Source organism: Idiotropiscis lumnitzeri, chromosome 1 (assembly GCF_059441095.1).
Source record: "Idiotropiscis lumnitzeri isolate Australia: NSW breed Sydney's pygmy pipehorse chromosome 1, RoL_Ilum_1.0, whole genome shotgun sequence".
NCBI lineage: Eukaryota > Metazoa > Chordata > Actinopteri > Syngnathiformes > Syngnathidae > Idiotropiscis > Idiotropiscis lumnitzeri.
Window position 1 is genome coordinate 7,912,113 of NC_142391.1, and position 26,113 is coordinate 7,938,225.

Genomic DNA, 26,113 nt, shown 5'->3' on the forward strand with positions numbered 1-26,113 from the left:
AAATACAGCACCTAAAAAAAAAAAAAGTAGGTTTGTGCTTACTGCTACTAATCCAGTCTTGACAGGAGTTCTTAATAATTCACTTAATTTCCTATTAAGATGCCAACGCAGATGTTAGACACATTTAATCCCCATTGTGCGCTTAAAGAGTACAAACTGAGCGATCAAGTTTTTTTTTTTTTTTTGTCATGAGGATTTAACCCAAAAAGAAAATGAGGTAACAAAATGTGGAGGCGTCCCCGGCAAAGATAATAAGGATTAATAATGGAGTTAATCTTTTCCCGTGTGTGTCGTGACAATACGTCGAGTGGCGGAGGAGGATAAAGAATTAAAAAGTCAGGGATGACGCAGCAGTAGAATCACACGCTGGCAGTGTTTGAGACAAGAAAGAAACAAGAAAGAAAAAAAAAACTGGCACTGAACAAGATATAGAAGATAGCTGGAATCCATATTGGCATTTTCAAATGTAAGGGGAAAAATATGGTCGTTTTGATCCCGTAGTACTTCATATACTGGCGCATGAGAGTGTTTCGTTCAAAGCGACGGTGAGGAACCAACAGCCTCCGGGACATTTCTATTTGTTTATAAATACTTTAGTAAAACAATGAGAGGTCCAGGAGTTGTTTTTGGTCAAGCTTTGACCTTGTGCAGCTCAATTGTTAGCGCTTTGGCTTGCATGGCGACAAATTCTTTGCAATTTAGCATTATCCATCCGTGACTGTTTTGGAGAATAATTTTGTCTTTGAAGGAAGGAGCCCTTGAAATGGCAAAAATCATCCAAATGGTCTTTTCACCAACTTTTGAGATTTTGTCTGCGTCGACTCATGATAGCTACCAAATTGCGTGTTGCTATCGTACCTGGTAGGCTGAGAATATGTCCATGAAACGACGATTTGATACGTGTCTGGATACATGGAGTAGTCGATACGATTCAAGGATGGTTCGATTTTGAAGCGAAACGATTTGATTCAGTTCGGTTGAAATTCTACAAGGTACGGCTCACTTTGAGAGTGTATGATGGAATCAGTCTTGTTTTCATTTCACATGCTTGCACGAACTTACCACAATATATAAATGTGGCATATCCTTCAAAGACATCTCCCCAGTAAAAGACGATTCAATATGACGATTCGGTACAATTTGATGCACTTGCATCTTTAAATCAAAACCAAATTTCTGAATCAACTTGCGGATCCAGAACCGTTGACAAAAACTCAACTTGGTCACAATTTAGCCTGGCCCCTCTGTCTCATAAATCGGTCAAATTTGGCTGCACTCTGTCAAAATCATTTAAGGACCTCTGGAACTGGCCAAGACGACACTGAAATAGCCTCTTGGAAGCAAAATGGCATCTTTTCGGAGATGGGATCTTGAGACGTTTTTCAGGACACGCATTGGGAAACTGGATCCAGGGGCTAAATTTCCAAATAATGACACGACTGAACCCTGCTCTGCTTTAAGCATTATGGAGGGAATTCACTCTTCTATCAAGAATGCGAATGATGCAAAGTGTTCACCAGACAGGAAACAGCTGCAATACCGGCAGAACGTTGACCACCGATGACGAGCTATTCTGCTATGTGAAATAAATTCTGTAATATAAATAAATAAATAACCGTTTCAGGTTGGAGAGTTTTAGTACCAAGAGAGGGGGGGGGCGATCACTGTCCTGCCACCTCGCAAGGTTGCGTGAGACACAGAAGGACGAGAAAACACATGAAGAGTGGCCTCGAGTGGAGACGCAGCAGCGAGGGCAAAAGGTATGAAGTGTGTCAGCAGATTTCACGTTTCAGCGCAGAGGTGAGAAAAATGCGTGAGCAGGAGTGAGGGACGCGTATCAACTCGTGCACTTTCCAGTTAGATGGTGGCGTTGTCTTGGTGAGTGAAACCTGTTCTCATGGCAATTTAGTAGGATTTTGTACAAAAAAAATTGTCTCACATTGGAGGAACGGTTCAGTGCTGAAAATTTCAAATTATGGAAAATACTTAGATAAGGCGTGGGCCAACTACGGCTCGGGGGCCACATGCGGCCCGTTAGATGTTTTAATCCGGCCCACCAAACTTGAAAATTATTAAATGAATAAACCTTATATATATATATATATATATATATATATATATATATAGTTGTAATGCTTTTGTTCATTTTCATTTAAAATTAAATGTATTTTTTTTTCTGGTGAGGTTACCAAAATACACCATCCATCTGCTCCTCGTCCGGCCCCTCTGTCAAATTTTACAACACGCCAATCAAAGAGTTTGCCCACCCCTGCCTTAGATGAAGGTTGCTTTTGCTGTTAGGTTCTCTTTTTTTGGCGGCGGGGGGGCACTAAACATTTCACCACTATCAATGAGGAAGGCAGTCAATAATCGGCAAGGAGCAGTTTGGTCTTAATTATCGATTATTTCCTTTTAAACTTTCTACGCATGACTATATTCATTTCTGTTCTGTTTATATGTTCAATAAAAAAAACATTGAATGTTTGTGTCTGTTGAATAAAATACTGTCGAAGTAGTGAAATACCAAAAAAAAACAAATATGATAAATTACATGAAGATTACCATCGAAGCTCCTTCACTACCGGCCTGGCTAAAATGAATGTACTTTTTGGCGTCCATATCCGTCAATGGCAGTGAACGCTATTAGCTTATGTATGACATTATGCCATATCCTACGCACAGTTTAGCACGGTAGACATAGTTAGGTAGTAGACTTTGATTGCCAACCTTGAGTGATAAAATGAGCAAAAACATTTTCTTCTGGTTCTATCAAGTGTGGAAGATACTTTTTTTTCCCTTTCAAATCCAAAAATCAAAATACTGAAAAAGAATCCATCTTGACTATTGGTGTTGAGTGGGATGCCGGTTTCAATATCAGACTACATTTTTAAGAGTTGCAGCAAAACTCTTGAATTCAAATTTTTTTCTCATCTTGCCTATTCTTTCCGCTAAATTCATTAAATTTCACCAATTGTTAATGCTAACTGGGAGGTGGGCGTAAAGAAATAAAATCCCCCGAACACCCACCCTACACTTTGATACTCGATATTTCTACATATTTTAGGTTTAACTGTCAAATACAGTCTAGCTTTGCACATTTATTTTGGGCCGACATTTTTCATGGAATTTGAGGTCAAAGTCAACGTAATTTTAAATTGCATCGTTTTGCATCAAATTCGAAAGCAAGTGGAAAACACTCCCGATCTTAACCATTTTGTACGATTTCCTACAAAAAAAAATCATGAGAACACGTTAGTGCACGTGTGTGTCGTGTCCACGAGTCACCACTTGTAATTAATTCTGTTAGTCCGTGAACCAGACCGAGTCAATACATTCATGAGACTGGTTAAAAACACAAGACAAAAATATCAGCGCGTTAGTAAAATTCTTACTAAGAATGTTTTATTAAAATAAATGCCAAGAGGTTAATAAGGAGAAAAAAATAACAGCATACACCATGTAAAACTAAATAGCAAGCATGTAAAAATACTTATGACAAGAGAAACTAATAAAAGTAGCTCATGAGTTAAACAAGCTGGGCATGAAAACAAAATATAACACTCCCCAATGTGTAAAAGTGAAGGGGGGTGCGGAAGGGAGGAGAGTAGGGTGGGGTCATAAAAAAGCACTCAGAAACATGATTAATACACATATAAAATGAGATTAGAAAAATACATTATAAACCTGTAACAATGGCTGTTAATTACATTATCATACATGTTGAGTAGGCAGGCCAGAGAGAATACGGTTTTTTTGTTTAGTTTTTTTTTTTCTTTTTCCCAACCTTTTCACCACCTGACGCATGTTACCCGGCCACACAAAAATAGCGCGTAACATTGCGGAGGGATTTCTTGTAATACTGTCAAATGCTGTACAGCCATTTCCACTTCTATTGCATTTCAATTTTTCTACAAAGAATAAAGAGTAAGAATTAGAAGAGTAACACTGAAAAAAACAAAACAAGAATTTCATTGACCTTTTCGGCTTGATGAGAAAGCCATGAACGGAATCGGTAATAATTTGCTTCGATTATTATTCGATTTTTTTTTTTAAACGTCGCAATATTTGTGGCCAAATTGCGTCTGTTTAAACAAACGCTGCTGAACTTGAATAAATCATAAATGCATTTTTCTCAGCTCATGATGCAACCGACTGCATTGCTACTATCGGCAGCACCGTTTTTTTTTTTTTGTCTTATTGGAAGTATGGCGCAAACACCCTCCACCCCAAAAAAAAAAATTTAAATTCATACGATTATCAAAAAAATCAAGGAGATCAAAGCCTGCTCACACAGCAGAGTAAAGGGCTGTCGAGTAAAAAGAAAAGAAAAAAAAACCTCAGGAAGACAAAAAAAAACAAAACATGGCACATATTTAGCTGAGTCAGCTAATTCGGGTTGCATAGAGTTAACGCGGGCCGCCGACGCCACGCTCCGCTCTGCGCCATCTTGGGTGGGTGCTGGCTTTTCTTTTCTCCTTTTTTTTCGAACGTAACACGTCTCAGAAAACCGGACACCACTGTCGATAAGGCACTTTTTTGTGTTTATTTGATTCCTTCCTGTTTTTATTTGAAATAAACTTCTTTCCAGTAAATTCCAGGCCAACAGCACTTCCTCACCCGCTTGATTTTTTTTTTCGTTTTATTGTCTTTTTTTTAAATCAGATTTTGTATCTGCAAAGTATCAAAAGCTAAAATTGGCAAAAATAGAATTCCTTTTTTCCTCTACTCCAGCACCCTGTACTGTAAAATTATCAATTGTTTTTTTTTTTGTTCGCTTCTGTGTATGTATTTATATATGCAATGGCGTTATGTACATTTTTTAATATATATTTATATATATATTTATATATAGATATATAAGACGTATGTATAAAGCAATTTAAACAGGCAGGCATGGCTTTCACATCCTATTTTTTTTTTGTTCTTGAGAGAGTTGAACAAAAGAGCTCAGACGTAACGAGAGAGTTGACACATTGTGGATGCGCTTGCACGTTGGCGTGACACAAAACGGCCAACTATTCAATTCAAAACAAAATCGGAAAAAGGTGGAAGGGACCCTTCATTGCGAAACTAATCCAAGGAGTCGTTTGTGTTTTTTTTTTTTCCTCCTCTGGAATAAAAAAAAGCAAAAAAATAAAAATAAAAAAATAAAGTCAAAATCCTAACTGACTGGCTTTAAAGACAGGCACCACAAATTCACACCTTTCTAAACTTTTTTTTTTTTTTTTTTTTTTTAAAACAGTCCTCTGTGTGAGGCAGATGCATAATGGCAGACATTACATCATCATAGTAGTAAAATCATCTGAAAAAACCTTTGGCTAAATACGCCCACGTAATACTTGTTTTTTTTTTTTTTTGCGACTTTTTGATCACAGCTCAGCAAACTCATCGAGATCTAGTTTGTTCTATACGCATCAGGCACTGTAACATGGATGTAGTGTGGATGGCAACGCCTCCTAAACACCCTACTTTCGATGGAGCATTTCCAAAAACAAAACCATGAAAATAAAAATAAAAAAAGAGAAAAAAAAGCATACACGCATACGTAAACCCTTCATCCCAAGTTAGACCCATACCCGGCCTTACAAGTTTAGCAGCCTGCGTCTTTCTTTGTCAATTTAGTCAAACAAAGCAAAACAGTGTGAACAGAAGAAACAAAAAAAAAACATAGAAATTATAACCCCAAAAAATAAACAAAACAAAACAAAAAAAAGCCCAAATGGAACAAAAGCGCATTGTTTGCAATCGTTACAGCCATGCGGTTTTCAAAACAACAGAAAAGCTTTTTTTGTTGGGCTGGGCGAGGGTAAAAAAACGGGGCAGCACACCCAGAATGTGTCATAATTACAAATCGTAATGACAATTTCAACAAAGTTAAGGTGAGTGTTGATGTTCTCTTTCCTTCTGTTTCTTTTTCTTTAAGGGGGGGGGGCTTATTGGGGACACCACCCCACCATTGATTTTATTTTTATTTTTTTTTTTTGGGGGGGGGCATTGTCATTCTAAAACCAAATGGTTGGCGTCCACGTGTGACAAAATAGTGGGGGGTGGACGGGTGGGTTCTCTGGTTGGCATCTTATTGCTATTTAAACGTCAGTGCACATGTATGATTAACACCACAAACATCCCACCCGCGGCGTGTGACTGGTGAAGAAAAAGAAAGAGAAAGAATGGGAACGGAACTCAATGAACAGAAGAAAAATGAGTAGTCCACAACTTCGTGTTGGTGTGAAGTTTTTGTTGGCGTGTTAGGGTTGGCGCCTCCCTTCTCTTTCTTTCTCTCTCTTTAGTCACTGGGAGAGAGAGGCTAGCGAAAGGCAAATTACCAGTTAACTGATCAGCAGGCAGGCTGGGGGGCGGCTCGTCATTGGGTGAAGAGTTCAGAGGTCAGAAGGTTCATGTTAGTTGCCGGTGGCGGCTATAGGTGGTTAGGAACAAAAACAAAAACAAACAGAAAAAACAAAGATAGAAGGGTATTAGTGTCAGCAGGAAGAGACTGGAATGACATCATTTTGAACAATAAAATAAAAAAATCCAAAATAAAAATAAAAAATGAATGCAATCTCTTGATGTGTGGACCCCACCCCGCCCAAGCGCCAGCCCATAAGCGGCGGCGGTGGCTTGTTTTTTAGCGCCCCCGTGCCCCACAAAACAAAAACAGAAGCAACAGAGATGGACGGACAAACAGAACATAAACAACGAGCGTGTTGAGGCCATGTCCACACGCAAACGGCAAAATTGCTATGTTGTAATTTCTTTGAAACGCGCTCATTTGGATTAATAACGTCAATGAATGGAGCGACAGCGCATCATTTTGACGAGCGATAATGCTTAATGGAAGCGTGGAGGAACATTTGAATGCACACCAATGGAGAGTTTTTTTTCTAAAAACGAGCAGACACCAGCCAACGTTAGCGTCAGGCATTTCTAGTATGAGCGAGTCCAGCATGGCTTCGCAGGAAAGGAGAGAAGAACGGTACGCTGAACAAAAGCAGAAACGTGACACTTTTGTGTCTAAATTTGTGTCAGCGAGCACTTCTCCTTTGCCGTGATAAACCGTCCACCATCAAAATGCTGATTAGACAGCGAGATCATTGCACAGGTGTGCCTTATGCTGCCCACAATAAAAGGCCACTGCGAAATGTGCAATTTTTCCGGTTGGGGTGAGGTAGGGTGGGAGGTCTGGGGGTGGTCAGAAAAAACAGTCTGAGAGATCACATTGAGTTGATCAATATGTAATAATGTATTATGTAATAATTAAAGGCAAATTATCGCACTCGTGTCGTGTATAAGACCCCCGCCACAATCACCATTAAAAAAAATCTTTGTTTCGCTGTACATGTATATAATACAGCCTCCTGATTTGTTGGTATCTTTTATTATCCATTATTTATATTATATGATTTCATATGATTTTTTTATTATGTATTTGAAAATGTATTTATTTATTTATTTTTTTTCCGGGTTTTAAAATTTATTTATTTATCTATTTATTTATTATTTATTTTTATTATGTATTTGAAAATGTAATTTATTTATTTATTGTTTATTACGTATTTGAAAATGTATTTATCCATCTATTTATTTTTATTATGTTTTTGAAAATGTATTTATTTATTTTTTTTATTACATATTTGAAAATTTATTTATCCATCTATTTATTTATTATTTATTTTTATTATGTTTTTGAAAATGTATTTATTTATTTCTTTTTATCATGTTTTAGAAACTCTTGTTCTCGCGCTGTGCGTAGTTTAAATAATGTCAGTACATGTGAACATGGCCTCGGTGTCTTGCTTTGTTTTTGTGATTAGTGCAGCCTAAACTAACGTGGCAAAACGAGTGTTAAAAGTGCAATAAAAGCCAATCAACTTTTTTTCCGATGTATTCTTTTCCTCTTTATTTAGCAGTATATTTTTTTTAATATAATATAAATATACACAAGAACCATAAATACATTTTGATATTAAAAAAATGCTCCAATATAAAATGACAGTACCTCGTGTACATTTGAAATATTAACGCATTATATCTCGCGGTACACTGGAGGGAATGCAAGCGACCTAAAGCTTTAGGGCGTCTGTGTGACTTGAACTTCTGTAGAAAAATAAATCCCCCCCCCCAAAATGGCTATGTTGCTCTCTGGGATGCAGTGAGGAATTACTTCCTTTGCTCCTTGCGAGGCCAGGAGCTTCATTTTGGCCGCCAATCTCCCATTCAGAGGAATGTCTCATATTGCCTGCAAAGTACGACCTGTACTGGCTTCACAGCGGCATGAACCAAAAAAAAAAAAAGCTGCTAAGATCACTTTTTTTTTTGCCTGAGCTTTGAAAAATACACAGTGTACATATCCTTTCGTGAAGGGCTCATTTGCAATTGGAAGGCATTTTCAACGGGGCTGAACAATCAGTCGCATTTCCTCATCCAAACGATTAGGCGAGGGCTTCTGGCAACCAAGTTTAGAAAAATCATTTCTGCGCGTGAATTAACCCGGGAAGCGTTACGCAGGGCACGTAGGCGGTAGACATCCTGAGAGGGTGAAAAAGAAGGCATCGATAAAGCGGTAAGGCGCTCATTAGGAGAAGGGGGCTGTTGTTTGTACAAACATTTTCACAAGGAATAGTATTTCAATAAAAAGCGCTGCAGAAGAAAGAATGTGGGAAAAAGGCATGCTGGCATGCTAAATTTGCGACCACGAAAAATGGCCGCACACAGCACGAGCAGCCGTCCGTGAAAGTCGCGCCATTCATCAATAAGTCCCGTTTAGTTTTTTTGGTCACGATTCGAGGAAATGTACCCCCTGTCCAATTGAGCCCTCTTAAAAATGTCTCGTGTGTTTTTTGTTTTTTTTTGCAAATGAGCTCTGCGTAAGCTAAGGATTGAATGTAAACAAAATGCGCACGCCACAACGCACCATTTAGCTGGTGTGTGTGGACATATACGGGTGCGGCGTGGGGCGAGGCGGGAAAACAAACACACACAATAATACAGACAACACAATAGAGATTTCCCAACAAAGGTATCATCATCATCATCATCACTGAAATGCATCATTTGATAGCAGAGTGTAGCTAAGAGACTAAACTGACCTCTGTCAGCGGTCACAATCCTTTGGTAAGGATGGACCCGCGTGTCATGCCGTCTCACTTTAGTAGCCATTGCACCTAGATTGTAACAGGTCCACAAGGTTAGAAACCATTCACTTTCAACATTCACATTCATTCTTTGACACCATGAGCAGAATGCGGGGATATTACAACAATACACTTGGATAATAGCACATATGCACATCACATAGCTCGTATAGAAAATAATAGAGTAGAAGAAAAATACACCTATTTTACGATAGTATTCATATATGTATAAGTTAAGTCATTAAATTCCACAGTGCTCAGAGTTTTCGGGTAGGGGGAAAGAAAAAACAACAACAACAAAAACAAAAACAAAAAACAGGGGTAGGTGAAGGGTAATGACTGCCGGGCTGTCTGGGAAAAATAATGCATTTCTTCCCGTGGGGTCCGGAGAGGGGATTTGGAGAAATTTGTCTCCTTATTTTCAGAGGTGGCGAAATCCAATACAGCTCTGATGGTAATTGAATAGCGCCAGACGCCACCTGCCTCTTGCCGCATGCCGACATTTTCTCAAAAGCCCATCAGTCCGTTTTTGTGGCGCATTGTGCTCTAATACAGTGGAACCTCGGAAGGCCGACCAGCGTAAAACTTTCGATTCTGGTCGTTTGATTTTGGTTGGTACTTTTTGAAGTTTTTCCTAAATATAAAAAAAAAAAAAATCAACAATGACTTCACAGGAGATAATACACGTTCATTTATTTTTAAGGGCAGGTGTGGGCAAACTACATCCCGGGGGCCTTATGCGGCCCGTTAAACGTTTTAATCCGGCCCGCTCAACATGAACAAAATTAAATGAATAAACCTTGTTCATGTTTTATTTTCTGAATACGGTGGTTTTTCAAAGACATATATTTTGTTGTAATGCTTTTATTCACTTTCATTTCAAATTAAATAATATTTTTTTCCTCCCGATGAGGTGAGGCTACCAAAACACTCCATCCATCAGCTCCTGGTCCGGCCCCTCTGTCCAATTTTAGAACCCATTGTGGCTCGCCAATCAAAACTTTGCCCACCCTTGCTTAAGGGCAATGTTTTGGGATCATTGTTTTGGGTATATTTGTTGTAGAAATTACCAGCATTCCAAATTTGTTTATCATTTTATTTTATCATTCACATATTTTTTCCACACCATTCGCAGCATGGCTTGGTCATAACTACTGTACTTGCATAAGAATGAAGAGTTAATGATAATGTTAATTTTCCCCCATTAGCCCCCATGGGAACATTTGTTTCAAATGAGGTCGACGAGCATCCCGGAACAAATTGAGTTCAAACTTGAGAGGTTCCACTGTATTACAAAACGGAACACGTGCTGGGATTAAAACACACGCAAGAGGCAGGGGTGTGTGTAAAGAAATTCAGTGTGGCAAGTCTTGGCAAATATCTTTGCGGCCACCTACACGACTCTGAAGCGCCAGATGGCCTAACATTTCCCTGCTGTCCACATAGCCGAGAAAAGCAGCGCGCGCCTTCTACGGCGAGCCTCGTCTCGCTGAAGGCACCGATCGATAGAGTGAGTAAATAAAATGCACTAAGCCGGTGTAACCCGGCGAGTTAAAGAGAAAGATGGTGCGCATGACTCCCAGCGGCAGGAGCAACATGCAAAGGTTAGCTAACAACGCGCTCCTCACAAGTGTGTCAAAAGAAAGCGCGGGGGGGGGGGCTTTGTGGATTTGTCGAAAGGTTTTGGTTGACATTTGGCGTCACTAGAATTCGCCGGATGTTCATCGCTTGTCTCTTTGGTCAGCTAAAAGCACCAACGACAACGCACATAATATAGGCCCTGGTAGTGAACTGGACGAATGGCGCCGAACGGAAAGGGGAAGCTCGGGGTATTAGCACAAAGCTCAGGTTCACCAAGGGTGAATCTGAAACAACAAAGGACGGCGAAGAAGAAGAAGAAAATAAAGGACGACTGGAGGAATTTAATGAACATCCCCAGTGGGAGTGACAGAGGGACTATCTGCAGGCATCAAGGCCTGCCTGCAGCACAGAAAAAAAAATCATTTCAGAAGCTGCAGAAATCCGAAGGGATCTACTGCCAGACTGAATATGCCTCCAGGCCAGTGCATGAAAGGGTTAGAGAGCGGGCTGCGTGTACGCGAGCTTGTATCTGTCGGGCTGCCTCATTTCAGACTTTGCTGAGTCCGCCTGTGTAAACCTCGCCGAGTCGAGGCAGCGCGTACCTGGGAGCGTGGAGTCAAATTTAAACCGTAAAGTAACCCGTCTCGTCCCCTCTCCAGTTGTGACCTTTAATCAAAATGTCCACATTAGCCACAGAGCTTCACCGCCTTCATCCACCCTGACAGTGTGTTTTAGTTCCTCAGGTGGACACGACATATTTACCTTTCAAAAAGTCCTGACTGTGGCTCATGGTAGCCGTGTCCAGCACCCCGAGACCGGGGTAAAACAAGCTGCCCTCCTGTCCGGGCTGGCTAAAGTGGGCCGCCGTGCCCGCCGCACTCATGCTCCCCCAGGCCCGCTTACCTAGAACCCCACTGTGCTCGATGGGGTACTCCAGCAGGGAGGTGGGCGCCAGGGCGTAGGGGTAATCGTAAGGTGTGGTGTAGATGAGCCCGGCATCCGGCGTGGGCGGCACCAGAGTGGGGGTGCCATTGGGAAGCATGGCGGCCATCTGAGTGGGCCGGATGAGGTTCATGAGAGGCGCCCCGGCGGTAGTCGGGGGCCGCAGTGCTGGGGGCGGCAACACCTGACCGGTGGATGCCGCTATGAGGCGGGGTCCCTGAGCGGCCGCCGCCGCCGCTGCAAGAGAGAACGCAAGGGTGGCTGCCATAAGCGAAGAGAGCGAAGGACAGAAGTGGAAAGAAGACAAGAGGACAAGAGGTCGAGCCAAGTGGCGTTGATGGTTATCACAGATGAACAGTGAAGGGTGAAAGTACAAAAGGAGGAAAAAGAAGAGAGTTGGCAGGGAGAGAGAGAGAGGGAGGGGGTGGGGGGGCAAAAGGTAAAATTAGTCCATGCAATGATCATGGTGGTGGACCACAAAGCAAAACAAAACAACCCCCTCACACCAAAACAGGCTTGCTGTCATCCCAATGCAAAGCATACAAAATAAATAAATAAATAAATAAATAAATCACCTGGGCAGCAGCTCAAACTTTTACTGGAAATAGCATGACAAGTGATGCGAACAACAAACACGGACCCAAATTGAATTGGTAACATTACGGACAATGAATCACAATTACATCCAAACTCTTACAAGAAATGTTCACCAGAGGGGGTGTCAAACTCATTTTTTTGTGGTGCACCACAAAAAAAAAAATCGCAACCTGAGAAATGGAATGCATCCGCGTATACAAAACAAACAGATGGATAAGTATTATTTAAAGAACGGCTCGAGTTTGACACAGTTCATTTTAAGATTAGGGATGCATCCCAATCCAATTCATGCATTCACAAAACTGACCACTAAAACGTTTGTTTTGAATAGTGCTGTCAAAATTAAAGCGTTAACTCTTACATTAAGTCTTATTTACTTCAAAATTAATTTTCTCACAACAAAACGCCGTCTGCGCTCACGTTACCACTGGGCCGTGGCAAAACTAAATAGTATAAGCTTTGAGAATTGTTCCAAAGGAAATTGTCTGCAAAGATGACACCATTTAGATTGTATTCAATGATCTAAGAAAACTATTAGAACCGTCTTTGTTTTAAAATACACCTAATATTTGGTGATATTTATTATCAGTAATTATCCAAGTAAATTCCGTTTAAAAAAACTCACAAAAACAGTTGTTGAAAAATGTGATTAAGTGCAATTAACTACGGAATTTTTTGTGATTAATTAGTAAAAAAATAAATAAATTAATAATCGCTTGACAGCACTAGTCTTTCCACATGTGACACATACAAACATAACTTGTCATATAAAATCCAAATTTGTACATGAAATTTGGATGGAGTGAATTGGTGCATCCCTAAAAAAAATAATAAATAAAAATAAAAAAAGGTGCAAGCAAACAATCCATTTCAACAAGAGTTTGCATGTGCGACAGAAGCACCCCACGGGCGAGGCAATCAAACGATACCGATATCATCTGAGTTTCTATTTGTGATGGGAACACTAATTGTTGAACTGATAAATCTGTTGATTGTGTGAAATCGGTTGACTCCGTCTCAACTTGGAATAAACTCGAGCAACGAAAGCAATTCTGAAGATTCCGTATCTGATCATCCCATCACATTAAAAATTTGTGCACAACCATCGTGAAAATTCCTTTTGAACAGAGTTAGCGATCACAGTGACATTGAACACATAATAAGCAAAATGCCACAAGCACATTTTTTGATTGTTAGCGTGGTTATTTGATCGATGGACGCGTCTGCAGTGAGCTGATGTGTCAACTAGATGGCGACATGCAGAGCTTGAGCCAAGTGAGCTCCCGGAGGTGTGCTGCAAAGTTCAGAGCAAGTGGATACCGAGCGACCTTGGCGGGAGGAAAAGGATGGACGGAGAAAGGATGAATGGATGGATGGATGGAGGGGGAAAGCAACATGGAGGACAAAATGGAGGTTCTCCAGCTACTCGCGATGGAGTAGGTCAACACAAATTATTTGGTCAGCTTGAGAGAGATGTGCTCGTATGTACACACGCCATCTGACTAAACACTGATTCCATGGTGGTTAAGTTTGTTCATTAAGAAGAAGTTAATTGAGTAAATGAGCTTCATTAAATGTGTAGCATGCTGGTGGGCACGTGTGCGCTCTAATGAAATGTGCTATGTGCATTAGTGGTGTTAATCGTAGTTCACTTACGCGCTTTGATGTTGTTGTCTCGGTAAGTCCCGTTGAGAATGGCCAACTCCATCAGCTGGACCTTCTTCAAATTGTCTTCGCCCTCCGCCTGTGGAAAAAGCAGGTGTTAATAAATGCCGGTCAACTATTAAACGAGATTAATTTATTGATTATTACAAATTCATCTGCAGAAGCACAACATGGTGTCAGCTTTTTTTTTTAGTTCAGAACATTCTCTTATAGACTTTTAAAAAGACCATTTAATTGATTTAAAAAAACAAAAAAAACGCAGAACTAATTGTTGATTAACGTTGCCATGGTGAGGAAATGGGGCAAAGCGCACTGCTTGTCCAGCAGAGGCGCTTTTGATTGATTCAACTACATTGCGGACTAAAGACGGACAAAAAGAAGTTGGGGGGGAAAAAAAAGTCAATCTACATGCAAGACTCAAGAGATTCAGCGAGTTAAAAATGACGAACTGGTCACCATGGCAACCATTTTATCTAATTGCATGGGTGGGTGGTGTTTAAATAAAAAAACAAAAAACAAAGAGAGCTTAATGACGTCAGCTCTTCTCGAGAATAGGTTTGTCAAGCAGAGATGAAGATGCGTTAAACGCTGTGTGCTTCAAATTGTATTAATGCATCTTCATAATCCATATCAGGAAGATAATTACAATCATTTCTTGACTCGCCTGCGCGCAATAACAAGCCGGGCGAACGTCACTCCCGTCAATTAATTTTTGGATAAATAAATACAAAAGCTGCAGCCACTTTCATTACGGCTGAATTAAGGCACCCAAATTATTCACGGGAAGCAATTAAGAAGGAGCCCCTCCTCTCCCGAAAAAACCCACCCACACCCAGTGACTGTTCCCCCACCCAAACTCCCATTTCCCTTGAGCTGCTGAACACTCAATAACCGAGTTGACACTCAAGAGTCAGCCAGGTAGTACGTCTTCATTCAAGCAGGGGCCCCGGGATAAATTACTCGTCAAAATGGAGGGCGCGGCGGCAATCAGCGGACCCTGGGTTGACGTAGGGAGCGGTCATGCCAACAAATATTGTAAAAAAAAAAAAGAAAGAAACAAATATATATTTTTTTTCTTTTTAAAAAGAATTATATATATATATTTTTTTTTTTCTTTTCTTTAAAAATATATATATATTTTTTCTTTTTTTTAAATAAAAAAAAATATATATACATATTTATATATTTTTTTTTCCTGCAAAAGGGGGCAATAACAACGATGAGTCAAGTCTAATCATCCCTTAATCCCACGTCCAAGTGCAACTGCATCCTGTAAAAGCAGTGTGAGCGAGTAAACACATCACTGTGCTCATTCATTTGCGTGTAAACACACGAGGCGCCGTCACAGTAACCCTGGATGTGAAAAGGAGAAGCGGAGACAAGCGAGCAGACTTAATTCCCGGACTCGCAAACACTTGGGCAACAGTCTGCCGCTCTAGTGAGGCGCAGATAAGGATAGACGACGAATAAAAAGGAAGGGGGGGGGGGGGGGTGAAGAAATAAGCCTTCCTCTGAGATTCCTCTTGAATGTGGCAAGAGTGAGAGCAAGGAAGTGAGCGTGCGTAAGGTTAAGGGAGAGAAGAAAGTGACAGGTTGGTCTCTCTTGACTAAATATAAGGCAGTGAGAAGTCGCGGTTTTGTGTGTGTGTGTGTGTGTGTGTGTTTAGTGGAGCAGCGCTTCCAATTAACAAGACAAGAAAGTTCTCGGTACAGACGACGCCTCACTCGTTACCCATCTCGATCCCTAAGGGCTGCAACTTTTTTTTTTTTTTTTTTTACAAGCTGCGACACTTTTCCCTTTAAAGATGAAGCGAAAGAACGGATAGGAGTGGTAATGCTATGAGAAGCGACGCAGCATACATTAGTTAAATTTAATTACCATCGAACGCATCACAAAGTTGATGCACGGGTGTCGGTTTTAATGCAAGTAACAAAAAGGACGGCACCGAAGTAATCAAATAATTCTGTACGTCATCTTACGAGTACAATGACTCAAATGGAACAAAGTACTCAACAGATAAAATGAGGCGTGTCGGAAAAGATGATATAGATTCAAATCCGTCAATGTGATGACGATCAAGCAGACCGTCGACAAAAAGAGATCCTGCTGTCTTTGCTTCGTTCAGTGCGTGAGAAGAAGCGAGATTTACATCAAGACAACTCACGGTTGCTTCATTATGAGAATGCACTAGCTCACGGTGCCATGAGCATCAGGCAGTTCCTGGCAAGAGAAGAACGGCTCACTCACTCACTCGGCACACCTCACACGCGGGACAAATCGCTAAAATTGCTGCCTAGGGATGGTGGACCATCTCCGGAAACCTGTTCATGAACAAAACAACCTGCCTGATTTGAAGACAACTATCATATTTCTCTCCTCTATTTGACACAAATGGTTGACTTCTGGCGTGCAAACTATACGAGTAACCTCGAGAGGAACTACAACTCAATCCTGAGAATTGGCCACATAGAATTCATACAAAAGGACTGCAATCTTTGTCATTGTCACTGGTTAGCGTCCAGATATTGTCATCATAAAAAGAAGAGGGGTGACAAAGACTCCTAAAAAAAAGGATACAACTATGTGAAAACAGCTAAAAAATCTCGTTACCTTGTGAAGTATGAACTGTTTGCACTAAAAGTTTTCTCCCCATCAGTTTGATCACACGATTTATTGAAGCTGCTTTTCATCAAATACATCAAGAATCTCTTTTCTGTGCTGATCTCGGAAGAAAACTGTACAGCAGTTCCTTTATTTTCAAGAGTTTTACTCATTTGGCAATGAGCCAAACCAAATTTCTTACCTAGGCTTAAACAAACAGATCGTAATTACAATTATTGGAAGCAGTTGCATAAAAAACACACTTCTAGGATAGAAATAAAACAATCTCATGAAGAAAGGTGGTTCGTTAGCGAGCCTTCTTCACCTGCGTGTCCACCACTAAAAAAATCTTTAAAAAAATGGAGTTAAGCACACCAAATAGGCATGCACAGCGCAACTCAAGCTAACATGGAGAGGCGGTGTTTTACATTCATTGTTGACAGTAATAACCACAGCGGAGTAATTGAACAAGGATCAGGTCATTGGCTAACAAAGTAAACCCTCAATGGAGATTATCCCCACACCCCCCTGCCGCCCAACAAAAAAAAAAAAAAAATCATTACTAATTACTTTTTGCAACCCTTGAAGTGCACGTATTAATTAACAAGGCCAAACAACAGCAGCTGAGACCACCTGAAAGACTGCGAAGTAGACATCCTTTTAATCAAACTTCATTATCTTTTGCGCAAGCTCAAAGACTAAAGCACAAATTAAAGCAGCTGCTTTTAAGTCTCTTTTTCAAGATGCACGCGAATGTTTCAGCGAGCTCAGTGGCAGGCTGCAGCTTCAAATCAACTCACGCTGGGATTTGGATGTTTGGACTCGTGTGTGTTTTCGCAACTATGATGGATTTGCTGGTTAAACGGGCAAAGATGAAACAACGGGGTAGCATTTTCTCGACTTTGACGAGTTGATTGTTGATTGAACCTCATCCTCCCACTCCCCGGCCACCCACAAAAGCCAATTTGACCGATTCACCAATTCAAGAGTCACCTACCTTCCCCCCCCCCCCGATTCTCTTTTCAGCGTTATTCCATGAACAGTGAGTACACCTGGCAGTGTAAGTGTTCCAGTTTGCTCGAGACAGGAAAGATGACAGCTCGGCAATGTCTGCAGACATCGGCTGCAAGATGCGCGCGTGTGTGTGTGTGTCGGGGGAAAGCACAGAGATAATACCGAGCGGGCCGTTGGGAGCCGAGTCGGATCGTTTTAAATCATGTGGTGTTGCGAATGCTTCCCGACCGCAGACGCCGCTTGGATCAATGTTTGATGAACGCCATCAGGGAGCACAGTTTAACACTTTAATCTTGCCACAATTAAGAGGCTCCTCGCTCCGGATTGCGCTGCTATAAAACATTCACGCAAAAAAAGGGGGAGAGTATGGCTGTAATGATCTGCGAGCGGGAATGCCCCCGGAGAGCCGTAAGGGAATAACAGCTAGCGAGACAGCCAGATTAGAAGAGGAAGTTATCCTTTCGTATTCCTAACATGCACACATGTATGCATGTACAAGCAACGCTCGCCCTTCCTTCTCCTGTCCATCACCGGGGAGAAGGGAGGAAAAAAAAAAAAAAAACGCCACTCAATAAAGCTGCTCTATCCACAAGAATCAGATTCAATCAATGAGGCCTATTTGTGTGATCAGCAGAGCGGTAAAAGCTATCAGGGAGGAGCAAGAGGCAGGGGGGCCGGGGGGAGGGGGGGCGGAAGACGAGGACGTAACTGACGGTAGACAGCAGTGTGATGAGATAAAGTAGGTTAGCCATGTCCCACTGCCTTCTTGACAACCTTGCAATGAGGTCACACCTTGCATGCTAAATTGTCGTTTGCGACTCCTTCGCGTTAAAAAAAAAACCCGACCGAGCTTGAATGAGTCAACTAAAACGGCAGCAGACAAAGGAAGCTTATTGACGTGTTGCGACGACAAACAGGAAAGATCCATCTGGATCTTCATGGCAGCAAAGTTTGCGGGTCCAGGTTTATGGGTTAAACAAGAGACTCTTTGACACACAGATCCTGCGATTATGCCGAATCAGAGCCCGCTCATCGGCGAGCTCTGAAGTCGCCTGAAAACAATCCTGATCCACCCCGTGTTTTGGAGGAGGGAAACCTCTAAAATATGCAGGATATTGGCCCTCGAGGACCGGAGATGGTGACCCCCTCGCCACTTTGCCTACACGTGAATCAAACAGTTGGATCGAGTGTAATCGATTCGTCATGCCTGGAGAGTGACGCTCAAGGATCACATCATCGAAAAGCGACTGCCACGACGCGATACCATCCATTCGTGATGCGAGGCGCTCATCCTCACGAGGGTTCCCAACATCAAAGTAACAATCTAAACAAAGGGGGATATGGTACGATATCGAACATATGCCAACTGCCCGTACAAAATACGGAGCAATCAGAACACTTTGCAACAAAACGCAACAGATGGGTGACTTGTTTTGTGAGTGTTTATAGAATTGCGGTCTCTTTTATCTACAAGAGGCCACAAATGCGAGGGAAGGGGGTATTTTCTCACAAAACTGAAACAGCCGTTTTAGACGGTGGCACAGCTTGGAGGGATTAAATAACGGGTGTGCAAGTGAGACGCCTTGGCGGGAGTAGAAAAAAACGGTGAGAAAGTGTAAATGATGGAGGAGACAATGCACGAGGAGAGGGATACCTGGAGAGAGTACGAGACAGCGCAGTGAAAACCAATTTGTCTCCTCCCTCGTGGTCTGACACTGGCCGAGGCTTGCTTTCCATCATTGGCCTCACTGCCAGTCACTGCGAAATCACACACACTTGACCGCGTGCACGTAATCCTGGGCCGGAGCAGGGGCAGGGTCGGCCTCTTCAAACCGGCGCAATTACCTCAGAGGTAAACACAGCATAGCCCCCCCCCTTCCCGAGTGCCTCCGGGGAGACAGAGTGAGGTGGAATGTACGAATGAGCGGGGAGGGACGAGCCGACAGGACGGAGGAGTGGATGACTTCATGTGCTGCTCAAGGGTGGAACTGGTAGCGACAGCAGCTGTTTTTACTCCTGTCCCTCCATCACACACACACGGAACCCCCCCCCCCCACACACACACACACACACACACGTTTCCCATTTCTATTTGGTTTCTTCCCAAACTAACATCTGGAGGAAAATGATTACTCCCACCGCACTGCCAAGATGACTAATCAACAATTCCACACTCTACAGGAAAAGTGGCGTGCTAAAGGGGGAAGGAAGAAATGAGCACTTGTAATGAGCCTCAAAACATCTCAACACCAAAATAAACAAAACGACCGAGCTAATCAATTTGAGGCGGCTGAAACAAACTTGTAGCATGTCTCGGGGTGGAAACAAAAACTGGAAGTGTCGCACAAACCTGATAACTGCTTTTTGATTTTTCATTCAACTTGCACTGAAACTCAAGTATGGGAAAAAAAAAGCTGAATAATATCAACAAGACATTACTGTGTGGGTATTACGTAATCAAGAGGGTCTTCGATTTGTGATGGAGTTACTGTTGCAGGGGAGCGATGGACCCTGAATTTGCACTGCAGTCGATCATAAGCCGAACTAACGCAAAATTTTAGTACGGCTTAAAAATTGCGGGAAATAAGTGCAACTCATTTTCTTTCAACAATATGTTCCATGTGCCCTCGACTAGTCTAATCACGACAGTCGGACTCATATTGAATTAAGCATAAAAAGTCCTCCTGATTTCATCCATCTCTGGGGGCGGCCATTTTATTTGAAGTGTTTAAAGAATGACAAATGCTGTGCGAAACACAAATGAACACCATCTTGATAAATCATGTGATGTTATGTCAACCCTCTGAACCGTTTACATAATGCTCTCATTGAGGGCATAATCCAGATGGAATAAAATTCCGATTCCGCCTGTACAATTATCGAGGTGTTAATATGGAGCATTTTCTGTCTGTTTGGTCATTTGGTTAAATTGTGCCATGTAAAACCAGGCTACAGATTTGAGAAATGTAACTGTACACTGAAAAATATTTGTCCTTGTTTTTTTAATGACTGAAAATGTCTGAGACTTTTGTTTTCTGCTTGTCTTCATTTGTGCCCACATATGCAGACTAGCGCGCCTCTTACGTTTGTTAATTTTACACAGCCATTACATTTCGAATTTAACCCAGATGTGATGAATGTCACTTTGAAATAAAGTGAAAAAATGAGCGTCAGTGTTCAGTATTTTTTTTTTTTTAGAGAATGACTGAAAATATTGATATGGCGGCATATCGCTATCGTGATATAAAATGGCCTACAGATTTTTTTCCCCCCATATTGCCCAGCACGACACGTACTGTTTGTATTTTAACTTCCCTTTGTTGACACTAAGCTGTACTTCTTTAGACAGCAAACTCCTTGAGTAAATCAATAGCGCCTGTTCCTTGCAGTCAAGTAGTGCACTCCAAATTGCCCCCCCACGTCTTCAAGACACAATTAATCACCAAGCAATTTCAAACAACCCATACAATTCTTAATTGATGAATGGACAATGTCAAAATGAAACGCCGAACTATATTACCTCTCGTTTAACCATTCTCATCCACCCGCGGATGACTGAGGGGTGGCGAGCGGCAGCTGGGGGATTATCGCCTTGTTCAAGGACATTTCAACACAGATTAACAGACAACAGGCGTTATCTCATGACACCGGCATGTGTTGCGATCATACTAAAAGTCCCCTCGACAGAATCGACAATTATTATTCCCCCATATGTCCACGTCAATGAAATCTCTGACAACTGTCAGGCGTCCTCCCTTTAAAATCGTCCTGATATTCCTCGCAAAGCCGCTTTATTGCCCCTTCGCACCTTTTGCTCACTTGCGCAGTCTGAGACAGCTCTGTTAGCCACGAGCGCCATTAGTCATGCTAAACCACCAACACCCTCGCTCATTAGCATAGACGCGAACCTGACTCCAGTCAGATTATTACAAACACTTTGCAGCTGCTCCTCCCCATTACCGTCAATCAAACTGCTTAGTGAAGTACTCTTAGAATTCCGGAGTTGAATCTCATGCTAATACTTTACTTCCTGCTACATTACAAAGCCGAGCCGGTCTAACGCTTTTCGCAAAAGATCCATCTGATGTGGAAGTTATTCATCTCATTGAAGTGCCTTTGCCTACCTTTCCCCGAAGTTGTCGCCGTTTACATAAATAGACTAACGAGTGCCTTCCGTCAAGAAAGGTCTGAGCGCTAAAAAAGCAGAAATTCTGAGTGACATTGTTTATTCTCAAAGCGCGCTAGCGTTTCATGTAACATAACAGCATTAAGAGTGGATTAAAGTCCACATAAATAACCTTGGAAAATGCATACAGAGATTTAACAGCACGATTATTGCAGCTTGTTGAAGTGCATCAGTTTTGACGGATGATGCAGCGGACTAAGTGCAGGCGGGATGATGCGGGTGTGTTGTACAACCCAAGCAGCAAGCAGCTATCCCCCGTCTCTTTTTCCCTGCTGACCCCTTCTAACCCTTATGCCAACTTTGTACCCTCATCCAGTCCCTGATTCTCTCTCTCCTCTCCCGTCGCATTTATCCCATATCCGACCAGGCTGCCAGACGGTGTATTGTTCTGTCACTCGCGATCCTTTAATGCCCTCCAATCGAGCGGGGAATATCTTGAGGGGATTTGGCTAGGGATGATTTGGGGGGAGCTTTAAATACTGGCAGAGGATTTGCATCAGATTCCGAGATCCTGACTCAGAGATGATCACCGCGGCTTTAGCGAAGGACAGAAATGAAAAGTACCTCTGGCAAGAATTGGCGCTCTAATATGGCACCTGCATGGTCCTGGACTGGAAATTCAAGAAATTAATCTTGACTAGCGGCACGGTTAGCACGACTGCCTCAGAGTGTAGAGGTCGTGGGTTTGATCCCAGCTCCGGCCTTCCTGTGTGGAGTTTGCATGTTCTCCCTGTGCTTGTGTGGGTTTTCTCCGGGTACTCCAGTTTCCTCCCACATTCCAAAATCATTCATGGCAGGTTGGTGGATTGGTCACTCTAAATTGTCCCTAGGTGTGAGTGTGAGCGCGGATGGTTGTTCGTCTACATGTGCTCTGCGAGAAGAAGTGGTACAGATAATGGATGGATGGAAGGCTTGACTACTAAATATTTGCTTAATACCGCATGGTTCAAAAAAACTAATAAAAGCAGCCTTTGAATTAAATACAACTAAACAATTTGAACATACATGAAGTCATGAATATTGATGAATCTGTTTGAGGTATAATCTTATAGGCTATCAATGTTAAGGTGGCTAAACTTTGAGAAAAATGAGCTTTCTAATCTTTTAGCAAGAAATTTGAGGAGCTAGTCGGAGCTGAATGACATCAGCGGACTTTAGGTCATCCAATGTTAAGCTCGCCGCAATCCCATTTCCTTGCGTGAACACAGTTAAACACGGTTACCGGGGGTGCTGAGATCAAAGTATGCTAGCATGTGTGTGTTTACACATCGCAGATGTTTCAGCTTGGAAATAAATGAAAAAAATGCTACCCTGGACGGACATCTGGGCTAAAGAGACATCTACTGCTGTGCCTTTTGTGACGCATCTTCCTAATTGTGACCATCGCACAACAAAGCCGCAGGCTTTTATGCATATGCAGACAAAAAACGGACGTCAGCATTTCGTTGACGCTCTGTAAACGGGATTAGGAGGACCTTCAAAGCCAAGCATAGAGATTGGCCAGGGGGCTCACAGGGTGCCCTCTCATGACCACGGCAGATTAAAAACACCCAAGTCTTGTTACCAGCTTCTGCTAACTGACTCATGCATCGCGCCACTTGAGGTGATCTCTGAAGGACAACTAGGCCAGGTGGATTAAGATTTTTTCCTTTTTTAAAATTTTTTTTTGGGTGGTACGCAGCTCAGAGTAGACAAATTAGGCGAAGGGAATTTTACCACCGGTGCTCAGGGCTTGTGTGGACATTCAGCCCAAGTAGCTGCCTGAGTGAAAGAAATGGAAAACAGAAGCAGGACTATTTCCTGCCGAGGCCTGATGGGAAAGATCAATTCGCTACCGAATGTCAGATGAAGGAAAAACAAGGAGCGAGAGGAAGCATTCATCGCTTCGGTTTCGAGTTTGCTTAACCACGGAATAAATTAATGTGTTGGGGTGACACCCAATGCATGAAATTCCGGGAGATATTTTTGGATCCATCTGGAGTTGTGATTTGTTTTTCTAATAAGTACTGAAGCTTTTTTTCCAAATAATAAAAAAAAATTCCAGATTCATACCGGTGTTTGGTGCAAATCTATAAAATCCCTGTGGGGAATCTTTCTGAACGGTTACGGCCTGCTTGTGGTTGCAGTAAATGTAAATTTTCTAAACTAAATGTACATATAAAGCAGAGTGGCTACATGTAGTGAGATTCCGATAGGAAAGGTTGCCAGGGTTATCTCCACAGGGGTGTTGTTCTAAAGGGTGGGAGCCACCTGTCTGCCCCTCAGGAGGCCATTCAAATGTGATACAAGCAGGGATGGGCAGATGGAGAGTGTGTTGGGAGAAAGGAGCAAGAACTTTCTTCAGCCAGGACCAGATCAAGTCCCTCCGATTGGATATGGGCTGGCAACAAGGTATTGGCGGCATGCAACTAATAATCTTAAAAAAAAAAAAAAAATGTTTGAAGTTGGGATTGTTTGTTTTTTTTCCTCCACTCACTGTAAAAATAAATGAGTTGGGCCGACCGCCCGGGTATACCTGCATTAAGGGCTGGCCAAGTACTAAGTTGGCTGAAATGATGTTTAAAAAAATATACTCTTGTGTATTAGTTCTAAATTCTCGGTATTGGTTATTAAAAAAATAAATGAAAAAAAATACGGTCAAATTAAAAATTGGGAGTGAAAGAAAATATTCCTCACAAGTGGCAGAGAGGAAAATTCTGCAAACAGAATATGAACAAGAACTTTCTGTGACATCGAAATAAGATATAGTCCCTTTCTCTATTTTAGTTTTTATTATACAGTGGTTAACTGCTCCATAAACTTGTTTGACAGGAATGCTAAACGTTTCTTAAAAGATCGCTTTAAAGGTTTTACAGCAGTGACAGCTTGAGCCTGGAACCAATTCTTCCACTTCCCATGGGAACATTTGTTGTAAATGACAACAACTTGGAGGTTCCTGTACAACATTTGTGGCCAAATCTTGCGGTGCTTAAAGATTCCGTTTCCATCACCGAAGCACACTTCAAGATATTCCTCGTCTCATATATGACCACAAATAAGACGGCTGGATAAATGAGCATCATAGTGCCGCTTAAACGATTACACACAAGGACGTCATCCTGACTACGCCTTGGCACGTATGAAAGGGGGAACACTACATCTTGTGAAGCCATATTAAAAGCATGATTAACACACACACACACATACACACACGTGCGCCCGACCACGCGTGTACGGTGCTGTAACGTAATATAATGCACCTTACACGTACAGGCCTGTTGCTATCCAGGGAGGTGCAAATCACCTTAGGTTAATATGATCCAGCACAACTCTTTTATTAGCCTGATGAAGGTAATAATAGTCCGGAGGGAAATGTGCTGCCAAGTTGGCAGAAAAACACCAACCCGCAGCCTTCATCTACTTTAGTTCTTTATATTCATTAAATTGGGTTATTAAAATGGAAAGCAATATATTTTATATTGCTGTAATAAACAATTGCAAGCACACAAAGTTGTCCTTACAATCCTTGGCAAGATTACATAGCGCAAACAGCCGCATGCAGTACACAAGGTCTTCGGACTAACACGGCAGGTGCTGTCACACTCACTAAAGCAGATGATCCTTCTGAAGATAAACGTACAATTGTTTGTAGTTGGGCGGCACGATGGCGGTGTGGTTTGAACGTCTGCTTTGGCGTGGAAAGGCTTAAGCTCACTCGTGACCGTAGTGAGGAGAAGCGCTTGAGAAAATGGATGGATGAATAAAACGTACAAGGATAACTTTTGGCAACATTATGATCTTCTGCCAATTCTACAAAAACAAATACTTTTTAATTATTAATTTGTTATCCGCAGTAAAGGCCTACACCAGTGATAGACAGATTATCGGCCGGGACGATTATCTGATTTATTTATTTATTTTTTTTTACTTTCAAGGCAAATAAATTAAAAGATGGTTTATTTTGTCTCGCTGCAGCACACTTCTCCCTCTGTTTCCTGTGCTGGTGGCCCTGCCTGCAGAAGCCAATTGGCCAGCCCACAGCACCATCTGATTGTTTCCTTGTGCATTAGGTAGCAGCCAATCCGCCTGAAGCTGCCGGTTTGCTTTTTCATCTCAAGTCACATGCACTACAACAGACTTTGCCAAAATTTTAATAACCCCAGGTAACGAGCGAGAGAGCCCTTTCCAAGGATTTCACCGTCAACATTTATCATCAAGCAAGCATAAATGTTGATGCTAGATCAATTACAAAGTCATGTATAAAATAATATCTTCAAATCGAGGTAGGGATCAACAAATCCTGTGGCTTCGATGGGACCTGATTGTGTTCCCCCTCCTTCTTAGAATACACAATCCATATCATGTATGAGGAACATTAAGAGTAAATAAAGGAGAATGACAGTGATGGCTTGG

General features: G+C 41.9%; 1 protein-coding gene across 4 annotated transcripts in view; it reads right to left on the reverse strand.

Annotated features, from left to right (window-relative positions):
* Positions 1-3,368: 3,368 nt before the first annotated feature.
* qkia (QKI, KH domain containing, RNA binding a) overlaps positions 3,369-26,113 on the reverse strand; it is a 76,139-nt gene continuing 53,394 nt past the window's right edge. Inside the window, exons 5-8 of one of the 4 annotated variants that reach the window (XM_088314262.1) lie at positions 13,911-13,998; positions 11,619-11,918; positions 9,090-9,164; positions 3,369-6,418 (exon numbers count right to left, since the gene is read on the reverse strand). In XM_088314262.1, coding sequence (XP_088170388.1) covers positions 6,402-6,418; positions 9,090-9,164; positions 11,619-11,918; positions 13,911-13,998 — 480 coding nt within the window. In that variant the 3' untranslated portion in view covers positions 3,369-6,401. Of the gene's footprint in view, positions 6,419-8,625; positions 9,165-11,477; positions 11,919-13,910; positions 13,999-26,113 lie in introns of those variants that run through there. The other 3 variants (XM_088314252.1, XM_088314244.1, XM_088314236.1) reach the window with 3 other exon arrangements.